The sequence below is a fragment of the Meleagris gallopavo genome, chromosome 1 (assembly GCF_000146605.3).
Source record: "Meleagris gallopavo isolate NT-WF06-2002-E0010 breed Aviagen turkey brand Nicholas breeding stock chromosome 1, Turkey_5.1, whole genome shotgun sequence".
NCBI lineage: Eukaryota > Metazoa > Chordata > Aves > Galliformes > Phasianidae > Meleagris > Meleagris gallopavo.
The window spans coordinates 58209313-58237007 of record NC_015011.2 but is presented as its reverse complement, the minus strand read 5'-3'; the positions used below and the strand labels follow the sequence as shown (position 1 = coordinate 58237007).

The 27695-nt window shown below is 35.5% G+C and overlaps 1 protein-coding gene across 1 annotated transcript; it reads right to left on the bottom strand.

Moving 5' to 3' along the window:
• LOC104912055 (phosphatidylinositol 4-phosphate 3-kinase C2 domain-containing subunit gamma-like) lies at positions 1 to 25687 on the bottom strand. The gene is made up of 6 exons (XM_010714836.1): positions 25629 to 25687; positions 23816 to 23941; positions 18231 to 18258; positions 10983 to 11178; positions 7590 to 7712; positions 1 to 136 (listed from the first exon to the last, which is right to left on the bottom strand). Exons 4-6 carry the CDS (start codon positions 11144 to 11146, stop codon positions 1 to 3), a joined length of 423 nt encoding a protein of 140 aa, XP_010713138.1. The 5' UTR covers positions 11147 to 11178; positions 18231 to 18258; positions 23816 to 23941; positions 25629 to 25687.
• Positions 25688 to 27695: the final 2008 nt, after the last annotated feature.

The following is a 27695-nucleotide window of genomic DNA, read 5'->3' as shown; positions in this document are numbered from 1 at the left end:
TTACTCTTTTTGATACAATGGGCAACATGTCCACGCAAGCACCTCTATAGTTTTAGAAGCACCGTTTAGTCCAAGTAGTTTTATTGTCAGCATTGTTTCCCTTGGAAGAGCCTTTATCCGTAGAGGAAAGTTGATTCTAAAATAAAATAAAGAAAAAAGAAGAAGAAATCTAGTATTGTTACAAGTAACATCTTTTCACATTTTTCTGGATTCCTCAACACATATATAAAACTATAAATTACAGGAGGGCAGCTATGAAGGAAAATGCAATGTATAGATCCCTTCAATACACCAGCCACACACTTAAAGTACTGTCAGCCACTAACTTGCATGATAGTACTTAAGAAGCATAGAATCCTAGTTAAAATCTTGCATAGTATTATTTTATCAGTGGAGGGCTATTTCAGTGCTAGCACTCCCTAAGAGTGAACTGTAAACAAATAATTAATTTGCTGGCTTGCGTCTTCAGAAGTGAACACTACTACTAAGAACTGTGAGTTGTTTTGTGAATAAAGTATGATAATCATTCTCGTTTACGTGTACTTCTGTGGAGTGGCTTTTCTCAGGCACAATTTAAAAGCAGATTTTGCTGTAAAAGAAATGAGCAATTCGTGATTTTTAGTGAGAAAATTCTAGTACATGAGTGTTCTTTTCAACTTTGTATTGATCACTAATAAACTTGATTAGTCATTCAATTTGTGAATATAGATTATATGACCAATTTACAAACATAATTTAGAGCAATTCTAATAAATGAGATAATTTCATGCTATGTGGTAAAATCACATATGATATTAATCAGACTTGTGCAAAATTTTATTTCCTTTTTCCTGAAGAGAATATCTGTGGTAGATGGTTTTTAAGTTAAAAACTTAAGCTTCTCAACCATAAAATGAGATTTGTTACTTTTTTTTTCTTTTTTTTAATTATTATTATTATTTTTTTTTGTATAAACAAAATCAATATAAGGAGCTAAGGGCTAAAACAATTATTTTTGTGTTGACAGCAAAAATGTCAAGAAAACAGAATCTGCATAAACTTGAGTTAAAACAAAACAGAATAAAAATTGAAATAATATTATTTAATATTGTGTGTGGTCTCCCAATTCTTGAAGAGAGTATATAAACAGGAGAGGGAAAGACTGTTTACGAGGGTGGATAGTGATAGGACAAGATGGAATGTTTTAAACTGAAGCAGGGGAGGTTTAGGTTGGATATTAGGAGGAAGTTTTTCACACAGAGGGTGGTGACACACTGGAACTGGTTGCCCAAGGAGGTTGTGGATGCCCCATCCCTGGAGGCATCAAGGCCAGGCTGGATGTGGCTCTGAGCAGCCTGGTCAGATGGTTGGCGACCCTGCACATAGCAGGGGGTTGAAACTAGATGATCATTGTGGTCCTTTTCAACCCAGGCCATTCTATGATTCTATGATTTATTTTTCACATATTCAATCTAAAAGGGGAAACAATTCAAATTTCAGCATTTTTAAAAAATGATACGGTAAATAAATGTAGAAATTATTATTAAAAATATAGTAGCCTGAAAAAATAAGGATTGTGAGCAGCAGAAATGAGACAAGATAAGAGTGTAATGTTCAATTTAAACAGGATTTTCATCCTACTTGTTTCACTCAAAATCTGTCAAAATCCTATAGATTCCAGGAAAGTTTACTTGAATGCACTGAGGAGTTACTGTAACAAAGAAGACATTTTTGCTAAAACTCTTAAGTACTCTAAATTAGCATTAGTGTCAAGATTTCAGATGAATCTAAAACATTTTAGAAATTATCCAAATTTGCATATGTCCATCTGAGTAAAAAAGCAAGACATCAATTTCCCATCCTTCGTAATTAACATGAATAGGTTTGAGAAGCAGTTCTCAATTGTCTTCCCACATCTCCCATATGTCTCTATTTATAGCTTTCAACTCTGCTTCCCATTTCATGACCCCTTATTCACTCATAATTATTTGGATACATCTACTGGAAAACTGAATTGTTTTATATTTCATGGATATCTTGTTCTGCTTTTTTTATTTACAGTGCAACAACTCTGCTCATCTTTCATAAAACCATTCAACAAAGAGTTACACTTAGCTTCATTAATATTTTCTGTGGAAAGAAAAAAAAAAGCCATGTGTTTTCTAATATAGAAATTTGTTAGCATTGTTTGTGAATGTGAAGAAATGAAATAAACTTTTCAATATCCTTTTCCTTGCATAAAGCAAACACTTGTCAGAGATTCCTTAGGACACAATATATAGCACTACCAGATGTATGTAGATGTAGAAAAAACCTGGAGATTTAAGTAAGAGTTAGGCATCCCAAGACTTAAACAAGGCCAAAAATTTTCCTTCAGTGATATACAAAGAAAGGGAATATTTATACCGGTTTTAATGATGCCTAAACTTACTTGGTATTATAATTTCTGACTGCATGAGGCCGAGACAAAAAGATTACTAAGAGGAAAGAGGAAATGGAAAGGTGGCCAGAAACAAGACACTTTGTGGATGATCAATTTCAGCAGTAGTTGAGAAGAACAAAGAAGCTACTAACTGAGAAAGTGCTGTTTACAGATGTTAAGTAATGTTATACAGCTGGTTTCAAAGGCTAAGGCCCTAACATTATAAGAGCACACAACACTGAAAGCTCTGAGGCAACCAGGGCTTTGCCCAGGGAGAGTATAAACTAACCATACAAGCCAAACACAATACAGGGAAAAAGAAATCCAAAGCCAAGAAAGTATCTGAGGTGATGAATGGTAGGCTTAATGCTAATTCCATATTTTATGTCTATAGGTTTAACATAAATTATGGAGAGTGGAAAAAGAGAGGAGGTGGTAGAATGAAGAGCAGCCAGCAGAGGAAAAAAGGAAGCAAATTCTGGAGAGGTTTCATGCATTTAAAAATAAAGTTGATGTGAAAATAAAAGGGGAAATTTGGGACTTTGCTCATTATGCACTAGACAGTATCAGTCTGTTTAAATTTTACACCAAAGTGATACTCATTTTTCAAACACACAGATTACAAAACAAAGAACAAAATCCTAAAAAAGACAAACAGCAACAACAAAAATGCATGTGAAGCAACCTTCTTAGGAATCAAATGATTTCAATCTGAGGACTCCAATTCTCCAATCTGAGGAATCTCCAATTCTATGAAGGTTTGGAGATGATAAACGACTTCACCAGAAGATCATATTTAAACACAAAAACCTACCAAGTTCAAACACCAATTGGATAAAGCAGTGTAAAATACAAACTAAATAAATGAAAATCAACAAATATAGCAAATTTTATCTCTTCTTTTTGTTTGTTTGTTTATTTGTTAAAACAATCTTCCTGGGCTTCTAATAATCAAAGTACCACTCTCCATTTCTCTGTTTTGTTCAGGCAAAAATTAGTTTTCAACTAGATAGATTTATTTTTTGTCCTTATTGATCTCTAACTCTACAGTGAATAGCTGACTTCCTATTGTAATGGAAACTCTTCCTGATGACCTTCTATCATCTGCATTTTCATTTCAGTTGGAAATAGCATATGGGTTTCAATTAAAGTAGCACTTGACAAGTCAGGACAAAACATCTTGCAAAAAAAGAAATCTTGTCTCCTCTTAAATTTTTTTATATGTGAATATATTTCTTTCTCTTTCAGAGAGTGACTACAGCTAAAATATAACCAAGAGTAAACACAGATGGGTGACAGTTTTTAGTGATGCATACTTTCTACAATAATAAACTGAGGCCAATTCATGACATATGTGAACAACTATGGTAATACTTATTTCATTAAAATATACTATTTTTAATCTGTTTCAGCCTGTATCTTACAAAAAAGTGCTAATGAATGTTTCTATGCATGTATTATTGTATGAAAGACAAACCAGCCTGTTCTTGAATATGTTTTAAACTTCTGCTAGTTAGGTACGTAACACCTTCAATAACAACACAATACCACATTTACTATTCCTTCTCTCTGTACGTTTCAGAAAATTGAATATAATGATTATTTTGTCAAGTTTGGTGCTGTTTGTTTCTTCTTTATTAGAGGGTTATCAGCACCAATAACAACAACAAAAAAAAGCCAACAAAACCCAAACAATGGAATTTCCCATTATGACAAGTATTTCGCATTTAAAAACAAAAAAATGGAAAAAAACCCAATTCCTTCCTTTTATATATTATCATACTGAAAACACCACCTGGCGTCACTATCCTGACTAATTGTAAACAATACCAAAGTCATACTGTGTTAAGTACAACTCAGTAAAGAAGTCAGCACCTTTCTTTATGTGAAAACATTTGATTTTCCTGTGAAGGGCTTTGTTAGATACAGAGTAGGAATATGTGCTATATAAGCACCTGTTTCTGAATAAAATCTACCCTGGCAAGCAAGGAATATTCTAGGGACTCAAAGACAGGAGGGAAAAATCTAGCTGTTACACTAATACCTGGTTTAAAATATCCCATCTGACCTTTGCATTCTGACTAAAAATAACAGTTGTTTGCAAAAACCAGTTGCAAAAACAAAACAAAGTATACTAAAATAATGTCATTTCTGTCTGCCTAGATTCTCAGCCTTTGCTTCTGGATCTCATTTGGTCCAAGAACTTTGCCCTCATGATTTAAGGCTTACACAAATATGGGCCAAACAGGTGGTATACATGTTCATGATTGAAGGAAACACAGAAAATCCTGCTAGATGTATTTGATTTTGTAATTTGTAATTAATTTGATTTGATTGAATGAATTGATTCAAATTTTGAGAATGATTTTTGAAATTCAAGCAACTATAAAAGCTAAGAGACAGAAGTCCATAGACTTCATTACTGATGAACAAGAGCCTGCATGCCATGCTCATGAAAGTCAGCACCAGTGGAGATGACCCACTGTTTCACAGCTGCAATGACAGTGTCATTGCTAGGAAAATATTGCTTATACAGTCCATCTTTCATCAGCACAAGCAGATAGATGTCAGAAGGCACCAAATCCAGACTATACAGTGAGTGTTGTATGACAGTCCAGCCAAGGTTGGCAACATGCTCCACAGTCTTCAAATTAGTATGGGGCGTTAGTGCGTTCTAAGAGAAAGTGATCTTCACTTGATTGACTTTCAAAATTCAAGACTTCAGCTTAGACAGCATTCCACTGTAGTGATCAGAGTAGAAGGTTTGCCCATGTTGCAAAAAATTGGAAGAATCACCCTTTCCAACTCTAAAAAATGGTGAACATCACTTTTTCCCTGCTGATGGCTGCGTCTTCAACTTTTTCTTCGATGGGGAATTTCCATGTTGCCACTCCACAGATTACAACTTTGAATGCTGCTCATAGCAGTGATATCTCATCTCATCACCAGTAATTATGAAATTCAAATATCACCTTCCACCTCATACTGGTTCAAGAGGTCCTGACATACTTGCATACAATTTTCTTTCTGTTCCTGCGTGAGCATTCATGGGACTCACCTGGCACAAACTTTGCAACATTTCAACGTTACCACCATCATTTCCAAAGCATTTAAACCAATATTTAGCTTTGTACACAGTTCCCTGGCCATAATAAACAAATTTGCACAGATGAGTTGACCAAGATGCTCTTCATCTCATGGTGTGACAGCTATGCATGGCCATTCCTGAACATAGCTTGTCTCCCACATTGCTGTCACCGCTACTTAAACGCACCACCCACCACTTCACTGTGCTCACATTCACTGTTTGGTCTCCATAAACATTCAGCATGTGTCAGTGAAAGTCAATGGGTGTTTCATGTTTCCCACAAGGATGAATTCAGTTATACATCTTTCCTTCATAGACACTTCCATGTTAGATACCATTTTGACTAACTATCCCTCTGCTGCCATCTGTCACACATCAACAAAATGCAATAGAATATTGATGGAAAGGTTGAACTGCCATGCTTCCAACATCTTCCTCTGATGTTGTGGGCCAACATAATAAAACAGGAAGCGTTGCTTCTGGAGCAGGCCTCTTATTAAGTTTCATGCAATTCTGCATCTTGTTTATGGTGTTAACTTCTTCTCACAACTACCTATGAAATAATTTGGTATGTGTAGTTAACTGTTTGTCCAAGACATTCTTTGACTGAATTGCAAACATTTCATACAGACTTTGAAGAAAAGGAGGTTTGAACAGAAATGCTGAAGCTTCCATATGATTTCTGCATATTTTCATAGAAACTGAAGAAAGGTGGTTTCAGTCATGGGTGAAGAACTTATTTCTATGCTGTTGTTTTATATTTTGTTTTATGAAGAGGTTCTATGAGACACATCCTAGAAATAAGTCAGCCACCTTCTGGAATCCAAAAATACTCATAAACAATGTAATCCTTCCCCTACACTTTAGTTTTGTATCTGCCCATACATACCATAAGCTGGGCAATGTGAAAATTCCTACAGTGCAAATGAGAATGATCCAAAATTTTCAACACAAAGATAACAATTCCTTCAAAGGATTGATGGTTCATCACAAACTCTCTGGACTCGATTGTTATCAGCAAAGATGTTAGGTCCTAAAATAACTAATTTATATTAGTAGCAGAAATGCACCCATTTTGTTTCTTAACTATAGGGCATACGTATTAAGTATCCCACATTCGTTCAGAAGCATTGAGTAAAAAGACTGCACAAACTTCCATTAAGATAGAAGTGCAGTGGGTTTGAGATAAAACTTTCATTTGACCAGTTTCAAGCTGTTATATGTCTTAGAGTGAGGCAATCAAGATTTATGAATTGCTCACTTTGTATTCAATTATAAGGTAACAAAACCTTCTATGAATCTTAGCCTTTATTCAATTACAATGTAATCAAGCTTCTTTCAGATTTAGAATAAAGTAAATGGTAATGTAAAATACAAAAAAAAATTTGAAAGACTATAAATAAAAAGGTCATTCTCAGGAACGTAAAAAAAAAAACAAACAAACCACAAACCTGCCTATTTCTTCTCTCTTCCATTTATTGCAAGTATGCCTTTTGTCATTTCATTGCCTTAAGTGAATGTTATTTAAGTGTGTGTGTGTGTCCTGCTTTTAAATGGAGTTAATTTCCTCAAAGCAGATAGGCACAAGACAGGCAGCTGGCAGCCTCTACTTAAAAATTCTAGACTGAAACCAAAGGACTTCAATTTAAAACCTAGTCTGCAGGTCCTTTTTATATAAAAATCAACACAATCAAATTCCTTCTAAATAAAGAATCCAAAAAATTTTACAACAGATTCTCAAGCTGGATTTCATATCTACTAGAAGTGAATCCAAAGTGCAAAGTCTTCACAAGAGAACTGAAATAAGGCCTTTTGTATCTCCTTTCAGCTTCAGCATTCTCCCGGTGAATAGCTGAACAAAAGCTATTCTCAGGCCTGCTTATTTTAGTTTATTCTTAGACTAAACTTAGTTTAGCATTACTTCTCTCTCTGGCTATCACATTCCTTTCCTGCTCCCACCTCTCTAAATTTCTCTGAATTCTATGAATTTAATTTGCACAGAAGATCAATAACAAAGATGTGACTTTGCTTGTTTGCTTGTTTGTTTCAAATTAATATTAAGTTTGTAAAATCTTCATAAAAGCAGAGATAAAAACTTACTTCTCATTCCAGTCTGTCAGGAAAAAGAAGGATTTTCTAACAGGTATATTTTTGCAAATCTTCACTTGACATATTGTCTTCCCAGCATATGTTAGTAAACAGGAAAAAGAAAAAAGTTTGTATCTATAAAGGAAAAAAAGGGGAAAAAAATTAATTACAATGTAATTTCCAGCACAGTAAATTCAGGGTTAACCATTCAGAAACTTATGAAGATCCATTCTTACATGCAAATAGAATTAAAATGACAAATCAGATTTAATGTTTAAATTAAAAAATAGAGTTCAAGAAAGTGCTTAAGACATGTAATCCTTATTTATTTTTCCCTATGGCAGTCAATGGAAGTTTAGGTGAAAGGTGTGAAGAGTTGCAACTTTCTCATCATATAACTTCAGTCATATTTTTCCCAATCTGTAAGAAAACAACAAAGAAAACAAAACAAAAAACCCCACAGGATAATACTTCAGGGAATCTATATATTTATTATAGCAGATGCGTTAAAGATATCTGTGTTGGCATTTGTCACATATTTTTCTGACCAGCATAATTCAGGTCTCCAACTATCTGTTAGTTCTGTGTTCTTAACTCATCTTGTAACTTCCAGATCTTCTATGGAAAATTGCCACGCTGAGCTGTAGACCATGTTTTGTACAGGAATGATGAAAGCAAGTTTAAAGTGTTTGCAGACTAACATTGCCTGGCTTAGCTTTATTTACAAGCATCATTGCTGATCTTTTCCAGAACACTGTAATAATTGTTATAATTACTGTAGTCTTTTCTCTTCTTTTTGTTTAGCAATCTGTAGTTCCTTTGAGGTATCTATGCAAAGAAAAAAAAAAAAACAAAAACCTCACAAGTGTAGGAAATGCTTGAGCTTTTAAATATGGCATCTTTCCTCTAGAGTCCAAACACTACCAACAATCGGAGTATAGTGAAGGAAATAATAAATTTTAATATAATAAAGTGATTAAGGATTGCTTAATCCCTGATATATCCCTGATTTATATGCCATAAACACTAATCCTAAAAAGATTAATGCTTACACAATGTTCAGAGTATTCACATTTCAACACATTATATTTCTTCATGCAATATTTTGCCTAGGTATCCTCCCTCCCTATGAATTCAAGTGCAGAGAAAACTAGTCATGTCCCAAAGATAACTTCATATCATCCTGATATAGATAGTGATATGAATTTGAGGGTTGTAGAAACAAACGCAGCAAAACAATGCAAAACAAACACAGTAAAACATTATGTCATTGGCATCAAATAGGGAATATCTGATTGGGATCTATATGAGCCAAAACAAAAAAAACTGATAAAAGAAAGTAGGAACAAAAATACAGTACAGAAAGGCAATTGGTTTTACAATTTATAAGGTCTCCAACTACCTTTTTAAAGACAGTAAGACTGAAATGAGGAATTGTAAGCATGAATATAAAAACTGATAAAGTAGCAATCCAGAAAAACGAGCTTTGGAGGGATTTGGTGAGACACTAAAATGATTCTGTAAAACACAAGACCCTCCCTCTTATCCTAAATGATTAGAAAAAAAGATCACTTATCACAAACTTGTATGTATGGAAAAACAATGAGACAAGTTGTAAGAGATATCAGAATTCTAACATATGTAGCTTGCCCCAAACATAATGCACCTATTTATTTCCATGGAAACAACAACAGGTTCAAAGAGCACAATAAAGCTACTTGATGGAACACTTTCTCAGTTACAAAGAATGATTTTTCAACATAGTCACCACCATTAGCTATGCATTTTTGCGAGCAATGAACAAGAGACATACTACCCATCACCACAGCGCACTCATATCAACTATTTGGTCTCCAGAAACATTCAGCAAGTATCAGTAATGTCGGTGGGTGCTATTTTTGTCCACATGGAGGAATTCAATGACACACCTTTGCATCATACATACTTCCATGTCTGACTGCCCCTCTGGTGAGAAAATTCAACCTCTACTGCCATACCACGAACATCTACCTCTGATGTTGCAGGCTAACATAATAAAATAGTAAGCATTATTTTTGGAGCACTTAAATTCATACTGTATATATTTATATATAAATGGAAAACCAAGTGCTGGGACAAAGCCAGCATACAATCATGTAATGTGGAAAACAAGGAGGAGGAACGCAGCTATGAATGAAGTTAGTAAAAGTATCTGAGGAAAGTAGGCGGAATGGACTGCAGTCTATGCTAAGAAATTAATGTTACAAGTATTAGAAAGATTGGAAGAGGAGGTTAAGGAGGAAGAGAGATCCTCATTTTCACATGCTTGAACATAGTGTTCAAGTCATCAGTGGCATTTTAGGCCATATGTAATTTCACATTTCACTGGTGAAACAAAATGCAGCGGGAATGGTATAACCATCTGCAATATCAGGATAGTGATTATAGTTTTCCATTTATTACCTCAACTAATGTAAATCTCTCAGATTTTTATTTAATTGCTAATTACAGTTAATGTTGTATAGTACATTTTCTTGTTCACAGTCTAATGCAAATGATCCCATTGCTTTTTAATCGGTCATTTGGAAATCAAGGTGGAGGGGGAGCAAAGGGAAAGTAATAACAAAGCACTTGTAGAATAGCATTTTCACTCATAAAAATAATAATACCAGACTGCAATGGAGTGGCAAAAGGAGAACACCAGTTTTACAGTAGAAAAGCATCTGTTTTAAGAGACAACTTATTTGAACAAAACAAACAAAACAAAAAAGTGCAAAGAAAACATTTCAATCAGCTTTTTAATAAAGTTGTCTCCTTTTTTTCTTTCCTTTACTAGATGAAAATACATGGTATACTTTGACCCATAAACTGTGCTGATTTTTATCACAATAGGGCTTGTCAGTGCATATGCCTAGCCAAGTAATGTGGTTTGAATATACAAAGAACAAAAATTACTGATAAAGCCTTGTTCAGACTGGGTTTAAGCAAGCGTCCCTCTGATTAACTTGGTAATACTTTCACTCATTTGTACTTTGAGAAGGCTATAGAAAGCTTCAAACCAAACTCTTGGCATGAAGTGCAAACACTTTTCTCTGCCTCTCTGAGCAAGTCAGACACACAAATGTTTGTTCACATACCCATCAAGTTCAACACTATGACCTTGCTTGTTATCATATGTCCATATTGGTTGGGGTAACCAGCTAAGACCTCTTTGATTCTTCTGAATGAAACATGGGAGACTTCTGATCAGATTACATAAGTGCTCTTTATACTATAAAAATGGTGGAGATGCACTCACTCAGCCTCTAACATTAATACTGAAGTATTGCCAAAGCAACAGAGGTTAGCTAGCACCTATGAAAAATATGTGATTATGAGAGATGAGGCACCACCCTCCTTGTGAACTGTTGCTGGATTTTCTCCCACCTGTTCACCCAGGCTTCAGGAATGTTATGAGCAGCATAAACAGTGAAGCTGAGCTGGGAATCAAGGCTGATGTCTGCACGTGAAGGGCTTCTAGGTACACTGGCAACCTGGAAATCCATATCAAAGCTGTTGCTGTACACATGGATGAGATGAGAGATGGCCATGGAGAGCTCTGTCACAGCAGCTTCCGTTAATGCTAAGAGGAGAGAGAGAAATAAATAAAGGTTAGAAATAGGTCACTAGTGATAAAGCATGTTTATCTTAAACCATCAGTTATGGCTTTGAAATGCTTCCTAATAAAATTTAATTTAAATGACATAACCTACCAACTGAAGCCAATTAGCCATCTGTGCTTCTGAAACCAGCCTTAGCTCATTTCTGGTGTATCATTAGCAGTCTTTCATTACAGTGCCTTCAAATTAAGGCATTTTCAGAGTAAGCCTTTTAAACTACAGCAAGTTAGTATGTGCTTCAGATACATCATTTTAGTCTGTTAATTTTTGCACCGGAAAGATTTATATTCTGTAAGCGTCTTGTAATTTCTGCAGCTACATAGCTACTTAGTTCAAGGGAAATGGCAATGTTGCAGTAGAAAGGAGCAAAGGCACTGGTTAGCTTTTAAGGCTATGAAGCTATTGCAAATACAGATAAACAACTCATAAAAATATATATATAATAGCAGCCACAATCAGATATAGCATTCAGATGGTCATGTATTGGTGAAAATATTCCACAGTGATAGACAGTGAAAGATGTATCTGCACAGATACATCAAATGCAGGCTGTACCCTCATTTATATTTCACTTTTATTTATGTTATTTCCTTTGGCATGAGTCTGCGGTGCTCTTTTTCTGCAGTTACTGGCTTTTATCCATCTTCCCTCTCTGCATTTTTGGAGCAGCTAGGGACTATCTGATTGCCATTGTAAATTAAAATCCCCAGCCCTGGCAGCCTCCATCAAGTGAAGAGAGCTGGTACAAGCACTCTTATTTCTCAGGCAAGGGACAGTTTGAAGAAGAAAGTGTCAGAGAACTTTGTACCTTTCCAGGATCAAGATGATTTGTCTTCCAAAAGAAATATCCAAAATTTTTCTTTCCCCTTCCCTATATCTCCCAGGTTTCTACGTGGTCAAGGACATACTCTCATTACCTTATGTCACAGTTCCCAACGTATGTTTGGCTACTGCACTCAATAACCATTTATTAGCCATGTATCTATTAAAAATTTTTCCAAAGAACAGAAAGTCTGAGACTAGTTTGCATTCACTTTTAACACCTGGGATAGCTGAAAGCATCCTGTCCAACAGCAGATACAGACATTATGATTCACTGGACTTAGCTCAGTTTGTCACTAAAAGTTACTTCAAACATATTCCTAGTCTGGAACTTCTTTCACACCTTTAAACTAGCAATTATTTGGAATTACTGAGTCACAAAATACATGGAAAACTCTGCAAAGGAATTATTATATATTTGAAAGAGTGGTAATGTACTGGTACAAGCTGCCTAGGGACGTGGTGCTCCACACATGTGAGCAGAATAATTTTAGAGATTAATCAATTAAAATCAATTAAGAAAACTCAGTCCTTTTACTCAGTATTTACTTCTGTGGCTGGTATATCTTTCTTATTGTCCTTGTATTTCCTCTCTTTATCATTTTCTCCATTCACTATCTTTTTCTATAAGGGTTCTGAATAAATCTTTAGCTCAAATGCATTTTTCCTTGGATAGCGTTTTATTCTTATACCCAGCTCTCTCAGATGTGCAGTGACTGAGCACCTTCCAAATTAAATGTTTAATATGCACTGAATTATTTTACATTCCAATGAATTACTGAGAGTCATACATATAAAACATTCTTAAGAGGTCCAGAAAAAAGGTCCAAAACCAGAAGAGAAAAAAAAATAGTAAACAAAAAAAATATTTTTTTCCTCAATTATTTGTAACATAATTTATTCATGTCAGTGGTAAAGTGAAAAGGTTTTCTGGGTATCAAAGACCTTCCCACCGTAAAATATCTACATGGCTAGATGAGACAGAAAGCCTTCAGTCAGCTACAGGCAGTGTCTGTGAAACTCTCTATGAAGTAAACTGGGAAATTTCTTTTCTTTCTTTCTTTCTCCTGTTTTCTCCTCTCTCTCTTTCAATTCATGAAATTGCAGTATTATTTATCTAATTTATAGGAGATCCAGCATGATTCTTCTCACAAATAAAGCTCCTCAAACATAAGCAAATGATCACGTATGACCTAGTCTGCAGCTATCGTATTTTTTCCTACGTGTGTCTTCTGTGCCTTCTTTGCCATAGTCACCTCCCCCCCACACAAAATTTTCACTCATTAAGCCTGGTGGCAATTAAGCAAATTAGAGACAAACAGCTTGGTGAGTCTGTAGGTGTCCATTTCGCAGAAGAGATGGTCAGCAACATTTCACTGCAAAGAACTGAAGTCAGAGAACTTAACTGCTTTTATGATTAATAAATTTTACATGAGAAGAGTCTATGGTGTTTCACTGATACACCTTGCAAAGGCCATAGACTTCCCACAGTAGATCCACAGCTTTAGCTATGCCAGAGTTTATTTTCTAGGAAGTATCCTACACATAGTACTTAGGAGAATGATAAAGGGAACACATCCTAAAGTGAACTGAGGTTTATAATCTCAACAACTCAAGTCTCAGTTTATTTCTGGTTTAGAATTATTTGGCATCACCTTCTCTGTGGTGATTTCTCTCTCATTTTCTCCAGGAAATGAGATGAGAATACGAGAAGTGACTTTTATCCATAGCTGCCAGATATGTTTATTTCTCACATGCTCCTTTCACAAGAAATTAAAATTTTCCTGCAGTGCTAGTATCCAAAACTTTTCTACAACTGTATCCTTTATAAGGCATTTTAGCTGGTATCTATTTTTTTGGAGGATGGGGGGTTGTTATGTGGAAACTGGTGTTAAACAAACTTCAACCACAGTTGCCAGGTATGTTTGCTTATGACATACTTGTAAGTGAAGTCTGAAGGAATGAATTAATCGCTTGAGAAAAAGAACCACCCACACCATTCCTGACAGAATTAATGAATATGCTTGCATGTAAATTCTAGAGATTGTAAGGAGCAAACCTGCTTATTCCTTACAGAAAACCACATAATTTCTTCTCAATCCAGTATTACAATTCACATATTATTTCAGTATCAGATCTTCGAACAGAGTAGGCACTTTGCTAGCAGATGACATCAATTTAATACATATCGAACATGCTCTTTCTGATTCCATACACACATTTCCTCAAGGTAAAACATGCTTGAAAAGAATTCAGATGTAAGTCTTTAGATTCCTGTGGCACCTTAAAGCTATTTTGCAAAACATGAGCTTGATATTACTCTTTCTTACTTATTTTTAGAGATAGGAAAAATATTAAGATCATAAATTCTGCTTTGGTCTCCCTCTCTCCCTCTCCTACCCCACTGCCTTAGAAAAAAACAATATACCCTCAAGGTTCAGATGAGGTGCTAAGCAATGTTAATTAGACAATCACCACAATAAGTAAAAAGTAAAACATGAAAGGGCTGTAAAGCAAAAACCGATCAGATGCAGTTTCCTAGCACCAATTTATTTGTTGTTGCTTCCTCCTATTAGCTGAAGAATCCTCTGAATTATATCTTGAAATAAATTTAAAAAATTTCTGCTGTCCTTGTAATCAAAGCGTTTCTAAAATCGGATCTTTTATAAAGCCTTGTTAACTTGGATCTACTATTTTTTTGGGGGGGAGAACTGGGGGGATTTAGCTATATGAAAATTGGTCTTAATTAAATAAACCTGAGTAAATAAAATTTAGACTATCAGAAAAACATATAAAGATGTAACGTAGCAACAACTTAGAGATAAAGAGCCATGCTCAAATTAAAAAAATAAAAATAAAAAAAACAACAACGCAAAAAGACTTATAAAGAGGAAATATAATAAAAAAAAACTCTTGATGTTTTTCTGTTTTCTGAAACAAAAGGTGATTTTTCCAAACCAAAAACAAACATAGAATAGCTCTGTCCCAGGGAAAGAAAGAAGTATTTTCAATTTTTTTCTAGGAAAACTCTGACAAAACCTGCCATTTCCCCCTTCCTCCTTCTATTTTTATTTTTATTTTTTGAAACTTTCTGTAGTAAATACTTTCATGATTACGTCTAGAAGAAACTATCAAATCCAAAGTGCCATCAGTGAACCTTTACACTCTTAAATGTAACGACAGTTCAATTTCATTAGATGTATTGTCATCAAGGTATCTGTTTTCTGCATTCTCTCAAAAAGATAAGAACTCCATCCTGTTCAGACAGGAAAAGCTGCTGATGCAACATCATCAGCTCATGGTGCACACTGGACTTTCTGGGATGGGTCCCAGAGAACTACGGATCAGTTCCAAAAGCTGCTTATTGTGTCTGATCTCATAAAATCCCTGCCTGAAGTCACAAGGCTGTAGACATTGTACAAATGTTCATTCATCAACTTTTCAGAAAGGCACACCGACTGTAGATCTGCACCAGTCTGTAGCCTGCTTTTTTTATATTCTAGAGTGCAGCAAGCCAGAATGCTAAATCTTTATTAACTTAAATAGATTCATTTATCTTTTGAGAAAATTTCATGCTGCAGAAAGGTGAAAATTTCTAAAAATGCCTATCTTTTCTCAAATTTAAGAAGAAAGAAAAAATAAGATGTGGAGTGCTGAAATATTAATATGTTTTTTTAAGGACTTCATGCAAAGGGAACAGAACATGATCCAGACTTAGATGTAATATGGACGAGTACTGCTCTGTTCACAGGTATGGAATAATTTGGTCAAGATAACACTGTTAACAGAGTCAGTTATTGCAACAATAAATAAAGGACTGAGAGTTTGAATATAGTCTTTGACCTTCACATTCCATGGTGAATGACCTCTGTTAATCCTTTTTCTAGGGTGGGGAAAAGAGGAAAATTAGTAAGAATTATTGGAGTAACTGCTGTTTTTACTGTTTGATTTTGATACCTTTTTCTTGAAGATAAATATAAATACAGAAAAGAGACAGAAAAGAACAGCATAAATGGGAATTGCAGTCTATCCTCTCTTCAACTGTCAGTGCTGATTTTATTCTCAATTGTGCTGCTAGAGATAGCAAAACATAAACTCTTACACTTCTCCAAGATCTGGAAAAATGATTTTAATTTACTTTTTTACTAAGATGATTTTACTTTACTTTTACATCGTGGGCAAATTTTTTCCATGTCTGCAAAGCTAGCCAAGTAAACATAATGAAGTAAAAGAGGGCTGGGAGCTAATGGGGTAGAAAAGTAAACACAGAGGTGGTTTTAGCAGGAATGCATGCCTCACCTTCCAGGTGGTTTTTACTTCTAGCCTCAGAGTGTGAAAATACAACTTAGACTCAGCCTCCCTGGATTGGTGGTTAGGAGAGACCATGGAATTCTCATGAAGGTGAAGGATTGAGGAAAGCTCATAATCCCAAAATGAACAGATGCTTAGAATGCTTTTATTCACTTCCTGTGGGTGACACTGAGGCTCCACTAGATCAGTTTTGATCAATACTCTTGTATTTTGTTTTAATCAGATATAAGTTAACACAAGCTTTTATGCTATTGTAGACTTTTCAGTTCAAACCTGTTGGCCTAGCTTTAGATATTTTGCTGGCTTTAGAAGTTTAGTTAGTAAGTCTAAATGTAATACACATACTGTGTTAATGTATACATGAAATGGATATCAGTGCATGTAATTGAATTTCACCCCGGACAACTTTGAATGTAGGCTTCTCCACAGAATTACTAATGGTCTGGAAAATTCTGACTTGCAATCAGCAAGTTACACTTTCTAAAATTGTATTACCAAATGGATCCTGAAATTGTTAGGAAATTTGGATGTGCCAAGAACAAATGGAATTATCAGTCTTCACAGTTAAAGGTTTCCTGGCATAAGTAAATAGATGCAGAGAGCTGCTGATTCAGTGAAGCTCAACTTTGAAAATATCTTTAAGCAGAGGAATGTTTTAAATCCTTTCCAGAGAGGTTTTCTGAATACTTTGTGATTGCCAAGCTGTTGATTAGTAACTATTAATTACTTTTTGTATTCAAGACATTTTTGCCATTAATAGTGTTTAAATGGAATAAATGGCTGTCTCCAAGGGAGAAGAATCCTACAAACACCTTACCGTCCAGTTCCTCCTTTCTGCATCTGAGTCTCCTAGTTGCTTAGCTTTTCCTGGCAGCTTAGAAATATAATCTTTGTTTGCTGTTCATGAAATTGAATAATGGTGAAACAACAAGCTTGGCATTTGGAGCCCTGCATTTAAATCACATCTGTGTTTGAAAGACTGCTGCAATCTTTGTGGTTGGTTCACCTATTTGCCTCTCTGAGCACAGTGCAATCAGAGTAGCTGTAAGAGGGGGGAGGAACAAGACTTAGATCTCAAATGGCCACCTTTTTCATCAATCAAAATAGACAGGCCTCCATAACACAGTGTGCGATGGCTCACCCCAAAATTTGGATGGCAGCTCCTTTGAGAACATTGGCATACTTCTGTGAGTACAGGTTGCAAGCCACAGAGAGGTAGAGAAGGATCTGAGCCCTATAGGTGGCTATCAGCCCAAGAAGCCTGACAGACGCCCACGACAGAACAGACTCCTGCTAGTCCCTCAGCCTGTGCGGTGCTGTGCAGTAATGCTAACAGGACCAGGCCAGCGATGCTAAGCTGATTTTATCTGAGGGATTAAATAAAGGAGAGTCTTATGATTTTGTCCATTACTGCTAATTAGTCTACTCTTCTTACGACAGTATATAATTCCGAACAACACACTGCTTACACGACAAAAGACAATGAAGAACTGAAGCCTAAGGAGGGAGAAAGGAAAATTATTGGAGTTGAGGATAAAAAATACACAAAAATATTTTTTCAGGTTTTCAGGAAGTGGGATTAAGGACAGCTACTAATAATAGCAGTAATATTGCTACTGTGACCACCAATAACTACAATATGTTCTTTCATCATACCTCATTCTCCATATCTGAATCTCAATATTAGTTTGGGGAAATGCTGGTTTATTTATATTTTTATATCACTGTATTTTTTATTTAGCATAATTATCTTATAAATAAACATGTAAATATCAGCAATGTTCCAACTGAGACAGGTCATTAATACAAATGAACAGCAAAATGTGTTTTCTTATGATATAACTTCAATTAATGTATTTAAAAAAAAATGCTTTACCTTTACCTTGTGCTTCCACACATTGAAGTGAATCCTAGAAAAATAAAACCGAAGGGGAAAAGGTCATCAGTTACTTCAGAAAATACCAGATAGCAGTTAAAATAGTGCTAGGAGTAGTACTCGTGGAAAATAAAGCTGTTTTGGATGAGAGCAGGGAAGGATGTTATGAGGACAGTGGTTATGACTTGGATGCAGGACCCGCTTTCCGGCTCTTCCACATGCCTCCTCTAATGTCCCAGGCAAGTCAGTCAGAACCTGATTTCTGGCAGTATTTAAACATGCCAAGACACAAAGAAGCACTTAATCAGCATTTGGATGCACAAACATTTTCAACCTTTGTACTGGTATAGCAGAGATAAGAAAAGCTCAATTTCTTTGCACACTTTGTATATTCATACATGAACCATGACACTTGTATACTCCCAGCCAAGGCTCCAGCCATCTCTCCAACCTGAGGAGCACCAACTCCCTGTTCAGGCAGCCTAAGTATTACCTACATTCCTGCATCAAATCAGTAAAAACAGACATGCCTACAAAGTCCTTCAAGCAGACAGCTAACTAGAGTCAGTGAACAGGAAATATCAGCCAGAGCGATCCAGGGACATTTAGACTCCTGGTTTCTAACCATGGCTTTTGATGCCTAACATCCTGGGCAGTATCTGGATTCTCACTTCAGGCACCCCAGTGTTGTTAATGGGAACTGCTGAGTGCTTATATTCTCTGAAAGGTTGGGCCAGTTATTTGACCTGAAAGGATAAGGCTAAGGATTTTTTTTTTTAAAGTTGTCCTAATAAATCCCCAAGTTTAGTAACTGACATCAGTCAGACTTTGCTCTGGGCTTCTCAGACACTGAACAAAATTATGTATCACTACAGTACATATACTTTCCCCTTCACACAGGAAGATCTGCCATCACCACATGGTCCCCGATACCGAGCTGGCTTCAGCTTGAAATCTTCCCCTGCTCCATTTTGTCTGTCTCTTACATTAGATTTACATTTACCAAGTTGACAGAGAAATACATAACAAAAGTATGACTCTCATTCAGTGAGGCTGTCAAGCTAATTCAATACTTCAGTATGCCCAGAGTATGCAGAATTTTAATACATGTCCTCATAGGATTTACTATCTTTTATAGTTATTAGTCCTTCTGCAACCAGGTAAGAATGCTACATGTTAGTACACGTTCATTCAGCGAGATTCTTCTTAAAAATGGCGGTACACACGGAAGTGGCATACGAAATACAACGCTAGATGTACATCCTCCCTTGGGTAGCAATCTTGGAGTTGCCAGCATTTGTCTTGCAATTATGAGGAGCAGTCAAATGCCTACTTGAGGGGAAAAAAAAGCAACATGCAGGTTGACAAATATGTTTTCACAGTCTTTATATGCAGCAAGACAAGTGGGAATGGAGACCTTTGTTCGATTTTTTCAAATTTTGGAAAGTAAACGACCTGTGGAACACTGCTTATAATTTCAACACTGTGTAGCCCATTTAATATATAGTGGATTAGTGCCAGTTCTGGCAGGATTTCATTTTGTAGGACTTTTTGTGAGCTGCTATAAGAAAGGAAGAAAAAGAAGAAATGAAAAACATTAATTGTACAGCAGGCCTAAAATCCCAGGGCAGGATGGTTAGAGACTGAATGAATCACATTTATAAAGAGACACAATCAGTCAAGAAGAAACTATCACTGATGCCAGTTGCTTTCATAATCTGCTAGCCACTCTGAAGGAATTCACAGTACTGGTAGGGAGGAGACAGAAAGGATGCACAGAAGATGAGCTGAAGAAAGTTTATGGTTTTTGATTGTTCTTCGGTTATTGTTTTACCATAAAATTAAATACCAATTAAATAGAACCACAAAATATCTTTTTCTTTAAGTAACAAGCCCATATGTACAGATGTGTACTGCAAATGTGTACTACAAATGTGTACTGCATCCTATGTAATTTACATTGAAAGGAGTGAGCAGTAGCTTCCCTGAGGCTGTATGTGTACATGGAACTTGCCAAATGGAAGTGTAAAAAGGTCTTCCACACAAAACCACATCATACATTACACTAAAGTATCAAGAAACCATGGTGAAAAAGCAATTAGAACTTCTCTATTGGCATTTCACTCTTACCCAGTATGTAACAATGCATCATTGAGATGTGATATGGAATTGCTATACAAGTTAATTGCTTGCCTGAATAAAAGGGAGATCTTTGTAATAGTTAAGTACCTTTCTACTCTTCTAACCTAACAAAAAGTCCTGGGGATGCTGTGCTGATGAGCATAATGGAAGCACAAAACAGACTGACAGGATAGGCAAATACTGCAGGATTTAATCACTTCACCAGTACTCAGAATTCACTTAAAATGTCCTTGCACTTCAATTTGAGATTGACTTGAACAGCAACTGTAGGAGCTGGTACTCCGTCAAGCATCCAACTTCTGACTGCTAATTCTGGCTACATATGTTGATACAGAAAAGAGAGCTGGTTTATTGTCTTTGTATAAGTATTGATAAACATAAATAAAATTTGATTAGTTATATTTACATATTACTCTATATGTAACATAGTTTCATATATATATATAAAGTAGTTTCATATAAAGTCTAATCTTTATTTTATAAATTGGAGTGATGTTTGAGCTATAGAATATGCAGAAATGTATTTTGCTGCTTTTTATGACCTTTATAGTTCATTGGCTGCTGAGCGAGATGATTTTCATAAAATCAAACCTAAACCTTTTCATAGATTGTCAAAGTCTAATAGGCTGCCCTAGCACTTATTTCTCAAAGGAATAAGAAGCATATAGCAGCGTTTGCTGGATCAGGAACAGTTCAACTCTCCCCCCCTCAATTTATTTGAACTCAGCTGTTAGTCAGGTCTGCTTCGCTAGGTAAGGGACTAGTGAGAGAGGGGTGTCAGTCAAGGTCATAGGCAGCCTTTACAGGAAGGTTTCAAGGGACAGACAAAAAGTTCAACTAGCCAAGGCTGAAAGGAAATGTTGAAAGAACAAAAAATTCAACAACTTAAAACTATATTTCTCTTAATAAAAAAAAAGTAACCATTTAGTCTATTCTCCATTTGAAATGTGAAGATAAGCAGCCCCTCATAAGGCTATTAGGATAGAAAAATATTTTAAGACTGGTAATAAAATATTCAACCAGTACAGTGTTTTTAACATTCAAAATATGGTATTCAGGAGCAGTATCATTTCTCTTATTACACATGAGCAAACACAACCATTATCATCATCAGCACTGCTTATCAGTATCATCCTCTGGAGATTTCAGACAGGACTTGCACTGTACTTTGCTGCAGACTGTACATACAGATAAGGAAAAGCATTCCTTCCTCTGAAAAGCTCATAATTTAAATAGATAAGACAGAAAAAGAAAATAATATTAATCCCTGTGTGACAGGAAGTATATGGAAGTTGGTTCAGAAGAACCTGGATTACTGCTGTACTGACTGTCCGTACAGCAGAGAGGGAAATTCCCCAGCATTAGATACATGCTGGGAACCATGCTTTTAAAATTACTTTATTTATTTATTTATTTACTGTTTGGAATTCAGAGAGGATGGGATTGAAAGCAGACTCAAGGATACTCAGTAAACATAAACAAGCCAGGCAGTTTACATGTTGGGTTCACATATCTGACGTGAATAAACAAAGAGAAAATACACAAACAGAAACACACTAAAAACAATTTCCATTCATTCCAAAACAAGGCTTTTAACAAATTAGTGCCAGTACTTCCAGTATTTTATTTCTGCTCTGATTCCTTCCTAAAAGAGAGCGTCTTCTGTTACTTTCCACTCTGTTTACAAAACCAAGCTCTTTATCCATCTTTTAAGAAAGATTCTGGTTTACAAAATACTTTTCTCAAGGGGTAGATGCTGATCTTCTTGACATCTTGCAGCACAGCCTGAGGTCTAACTGAAAAGCAGACCATGTGAAGCCCCCTGTTATTTTTTATTTATTTTTCTAATTTGATCACAAAAAGAACTCTATTTTCCATTTAAATCATATCAGATAAAATGTGCACTGTAATAAACCTGTTTATGTTGGCAATTACTGTGAATAGAGATTTCTAATAACTGATGCTGAAGTATACATGAAAAGATTTTGGATACTATGCAAACAAGATTTACAGCAGAACATAACCTAGAAAGAAAAGCAAGAGAAGACACTTAATCCACAGATTATTTCCTTGGACCGAAACTGGAAGTTACTGCCTCCCTTTACCTCTACTGCAACATATAAGAGGAATGTACAGGCTAAAAATACAGAGATTTAAGAGATTTTATAAGCAATACTCAAGTCACTTAAAATGACAGTCTTCTTACCTTTCAGTAAGAGTTTTGCCCCTGTAAAATGATGAGCATTATAAGAGTTTGAACCTGTCGAGTGTAAGTATATACGGATGACAAAATATAATTAATTTGCTAGATGTTTACTCCGGTGACATGAGAAACGTTAGAAAAATAATTGTTAGCTTTCCCCAGACTTAGGTTTGGGACCTCAAACTGCCTATCAGGTGTAATTAAATTATTTGTTTTATGCAGCTAAGCATCTTTAATTAACATTCACTAGTTAACCCAGCTAACACTAGTTAGCCTGTTGTTTACATTTCCAGGTATTTTTACACACAGCCATAGGCTAAAAATTTATAAAGAAAATGAACAACAGCTTTGTAAGAAGGCAGTGGCCTGAGAAAGCAAGCATCTTGCTCAACAGAGCATATATTTCTTAACAGTATTTGCTGTAAGAAAGAATGATAAGAAATAGACCAGAGTAGGAAAGAGAAAAAACCCTTTACATCTTATGAAAATTGTTAGAAAAATGTTTGAAGAGGAATGTCATTAGAGTGGAAAAGATTAACATGACTTAAGGTTACACCAGACTAAATCCAGGTGATTAATGGCTTGATTTTCAAATTTGCTGAGCACTGTATTTCCAAGTTGCTGATTTCAAATGAATCTTGGGTACTCATATTTTCTGTAAATCAGGTCCTCAGTGACTTTTCCAGGTCACCCCAAAGAAGCTGATGACAAAGCTGAGAACAGATACTACTCTCCAAAGCCCCAGTTCATAATTCTACAGTAACCCCAGGAGACAAAACTTCAGTGTTTTAAGAAAGAAGATTACAGCTAAAATCAGGACTATGTTATGTTGGTCCTTCTCTGTATAAATAGTACAGACATTTCCACCTAAATAATTTAAAGACATTTTACAGAAGGAATGCTAACTACATGAAACTGGAGTTTCACAAAACTATGTACCGTGACTTGGTACATAGATTGTGCAGCAAAGCAGATATCTATATGTTTGTTGGGAATAAGTAAGAACAACCACAGGAACATATCACTTACAGTCAAATACAGGACACATCCTCTGTTGCTCCTCTGTCATACAAAGTTCAATTTTCTCTATTTATAATGCCTTTCTTAATACTTGCCAGATTGAAGCAAGACAGTAGCCTTGGTCAATCAGAAAATTCATGACACCTATTTAAGCTCCACTTTTATAGAAAAAAATTTGACATCAGCTTCTCAAGGCAGCCTTAGAAAGACTTCAGTGCATTTTTACCTGTGTTTTCACCAATGGCACTGCACGGAGTTTCTTGACTGCATTGGTAATTTCTCTAGTTTCCACGAAGCAGAGGACACTGCAGATTGCTTTAGCTACTTCAATAACATAATCAACTTTATGTGGCTGATAGCAGAAAAAGAAAAAGAAAAAACAAACAGTATTAATCTATGTTTAAATTGTCAGTGATCAATAGTTCTCTAAGTCCAATTATCTTCCACAAAATGTACCTTGTTGAAAACTGAGAAATTTGGTATCTAAGACTGATCTTGAGGCAAAATGAGTGTTTGAACTTCACGATTGTAGAAGCATTCCAAAGAGACTTCTAAGAAAACTTGAACCCAAATGACGCACAAACTTCCTGATATTTTTATGACACTGTGATTTTATCCCCATTATTGTCTTGTACCCATCTCTGTGAGAGACAGCAGAGATCTATGTTCTTCTAAAAATAGTGGCTGAGTGGGAAGCTGAACAGTTTGACACCTGTGGACTGAGCAGTTCTGTAAGTGGCTTTTCTGTGAAACATACAGAGATCAAACTATTAAATATTATTAGTAAATACAGAAATGTACATTCTATTACATTTAAAAAATCTCTACAGGAATAATATCAGAAGTACACTGGGGAATTTTTTAAACAAATCTGAATCGTAAAAAAAGAAAATGCCATCTTAATAAGTATCAAGTACTCTATGTTCAGGAAAATAAACAAAAAATTAATGTGTTTACTGAACAGTTATATGACTTCCTTAAATTTTGGAATACATTCTCTGAACAAGCAGAAGCTCTTCTATAAAATATTTTCCATGTTTCCATACTGATAAACATTCTTTTCAGTTAGCTACAGCATGTCAATGTCCTGATAAAGCCATTTCTCTAACTCAGCCATTTCATGCTTGAAAAGGGGAAGATGTACCAATATAAATTTGGTTTTCAAGCTTAAGTTCTATATCCAGACTGTAATGAGAAGGTTAGAACCTGCCATTAATACAAATATAAGAAAATATTGAGGTTATTAACCCCATATTTAACTGCCTTGGGCAGAACTAAAGTATGAATGAATTACATAAATTATCCTGCAATACTTAGTGGTCAGAATTCTTTTAAATATAAGGTTGGTGCACTGGTTGGGTATAGGTGACATTTCTGAAACAAAATATTATTATTTTTTACCATACTTTTCAAAAAAATCCATACCTCAGCATAATGAGTTAAAACTGATTTCTTTCCAGTCTAAACCCTCAAAATCCAGTTGGCTAAACAATCTGAAACTCAGATCAAGGAAGTATTTGGTTTCTTCTGAGGTTTAAGTTTTGCGTGAAATATGATAGCTAAGATTTCCTTCAAGGATATAACATTCAATTTGCAGCCTGCAATATTCTTAAAAAAGCTCTTATGAGTTTTTTGCCTAAACCTAACTTTGCAACAATCTCAAGAAATATATACATAAACATCTCTCAAGGATGCAGGCAGTTGCCTGGGAGTTTGCAAAATCAAGGACAAATACTGCAGATACACAGTGTAATATATCTGTACTAATTTCAAATATAATACTGCAAACCCGAATGATACTCATTTCATTTACAGATTCCTTGACCCTTAGAAACAGTCATCTGTGATATTTTAAATTTGTAACATTTTCTTCTTAATCTCAAAACAAGTTTTCTTAAGAGAATTTATACTCTTCTGAAGTCAGCTTGAATAGCCTTAATTAAAAGTCCTCTTTAATCACATTTGAAACAGATTAATAATTAGATACCTTTCACAAAGAAGGTAATGCTTTTTTGGTATAACAGACTGAGAACAAATACCTCATTTTGCAAAACATGCTCCACTTGACCTCTATATTTCCTAAGAGCCGCGACAAGGTTCTGTCTGGAAATTAGAAAAAAGAAAATAACACAAAATTAATAGCAATTGGATAAAAAGATATTTTTTTCCACCCTCTACATTTTAAAAGTCAAGAATAGCTTAACTGACAGTGATTTTTTGTTGATACAGAATAAGGACAAGTATTTAAGTAGATGTCAAGTAGTCTTGAGCCTGGTTCTATGTGGTTCTGGTGGACATTTGCCAGGGTATAGACGTAAAAGTTCTCCTTTACAAAGAGAATACATGTTTCATAGTGAAAGAACTCTCAGAGTGATTTGCTATTTAAGTGTCTACCTAACTCCAAATTCCATTTATTTTTGCAAGGTTAAGCATGTGCTTAAATGATACCTTGAAAGACAAACTCAATTATATGCTATTTATATGCTATTATGCCTCGTTGCTCAATCACTGCAGTCTGTAAAGCTGCAGAGTATCAGGACAAAACATCTGCAAAACACCTGGAGAAACACTACATTTCCAAAGCCTATACTGAGTAAGAAGTATAAAAATGTGTACTATAAAAAGGGCATAATAGTTACAGAATTTGTTAAACTTTATTTGCTTACAGTTCTAAAGTTTACACCCTCAAAAAGTTTCACCAGCTGCATTTTCCATACTATTACCACAGCCATGAATTTATTTTACACTGTCATTCAATTCAGTCCTGAAAACTGGCTTAACTCATATCAGTTCTGTAGGGCGACATCTGCAGCATGGTAGCCCCATGCCTCTGTCAAGCTACAGAAGTTACTACTAGTCTGTATGAGCAGACTGCTGGGCCTCCAGCAAAGCTTCAATAAAATCTTTAGGGGTATGAATAAGAATGCAGATGTTTCTGCAGGACTGATGCTTTAGCTGTAAATCTTGCCATTTTAGAACCACCGGTTCTAATTGTTGTCCACAAAAGATAAACAGAATTTTTCTTTCTAAGGAGCACTTGCGTCATTTTCTGTTTCTAATCACACCATTTTTTAAACAATGCAGTTCTAGTAGCTGTTTAAAATGATGTCTATGGGATCATCATGGCCAAAGGAATGCACTGAGGAATGCACCTTCCTTTTCCCTTGACAGCTACCTCAAGCTTTTCCTCTGCAGGGTGAAGTCTTCAGAAAATGGTAGGGAAACCTTAATTCACACTTCCATGCCCTGCCTCGCCTACTCATTGGAAATAGACTCCTTATTGCCTCAATGGTACGTGTATAGTAGTTTAAGTACATGCATGTATTCACAGAAATGTAGAAACTTTGGTTTATTTTCTTTCTTTATCATTTGTTTATATTGAGGTGCCACTTCCTCCCTGTCATTTTCCCTCCTCTTTTAGTTCCAACTGTTTTTATGTATGACTTTTCTCTCTCATCATAACACTTAGAGGGAATTTCCCACCCTTTGCAGACTGGTATCTGAAAGTCATGAAAGTATTTGATTACTTCAGAGCAGTAATCAAATTCGTAGTTCATAAAGGAATTCCAGTTCGTAGAGGAATTGTGCATGTTCTTATGCATCTACATTGGTCAAACTGAGCTATGAGAGATTAGAATTGCAACTATGGCTTAAAGTGTAGGAAGCATGGTATGTTGCTTGAGTTTCATGATATATTGTATTGCAAGAGGAGGAAAGATGAGGAAATTCTACTGAAATCATCATACAGAGTACAAAAATTTCAGATAGGGCTCCTCTGCACTAATACCAGAGTGTATTTCCCTGTAGATGCCCACTGTTTACATCCTCCTACAGATGGTTTTGCCCTTGCAGCTTTTTATTTGCAATCTGCAGTAGTCTTATCTAGCCAGGCAGTTTCTGCATTGAGAAGCTGCCTGGCAATTCCTCCTGTAATCCTGTTAAATCATATCTAATACAAGTTGTTGCTTTGCTTTGACCAAGTCTCCAGGCATAATATCATTTTTATAGCAATATCCAGCTTGGAAGAAGTTCTGGACATATAAAGTTGCCCTACAGTCTTGATGCACACATTTAAGCATGTTTATTAGTGTGCTTTTTCTTTTTAA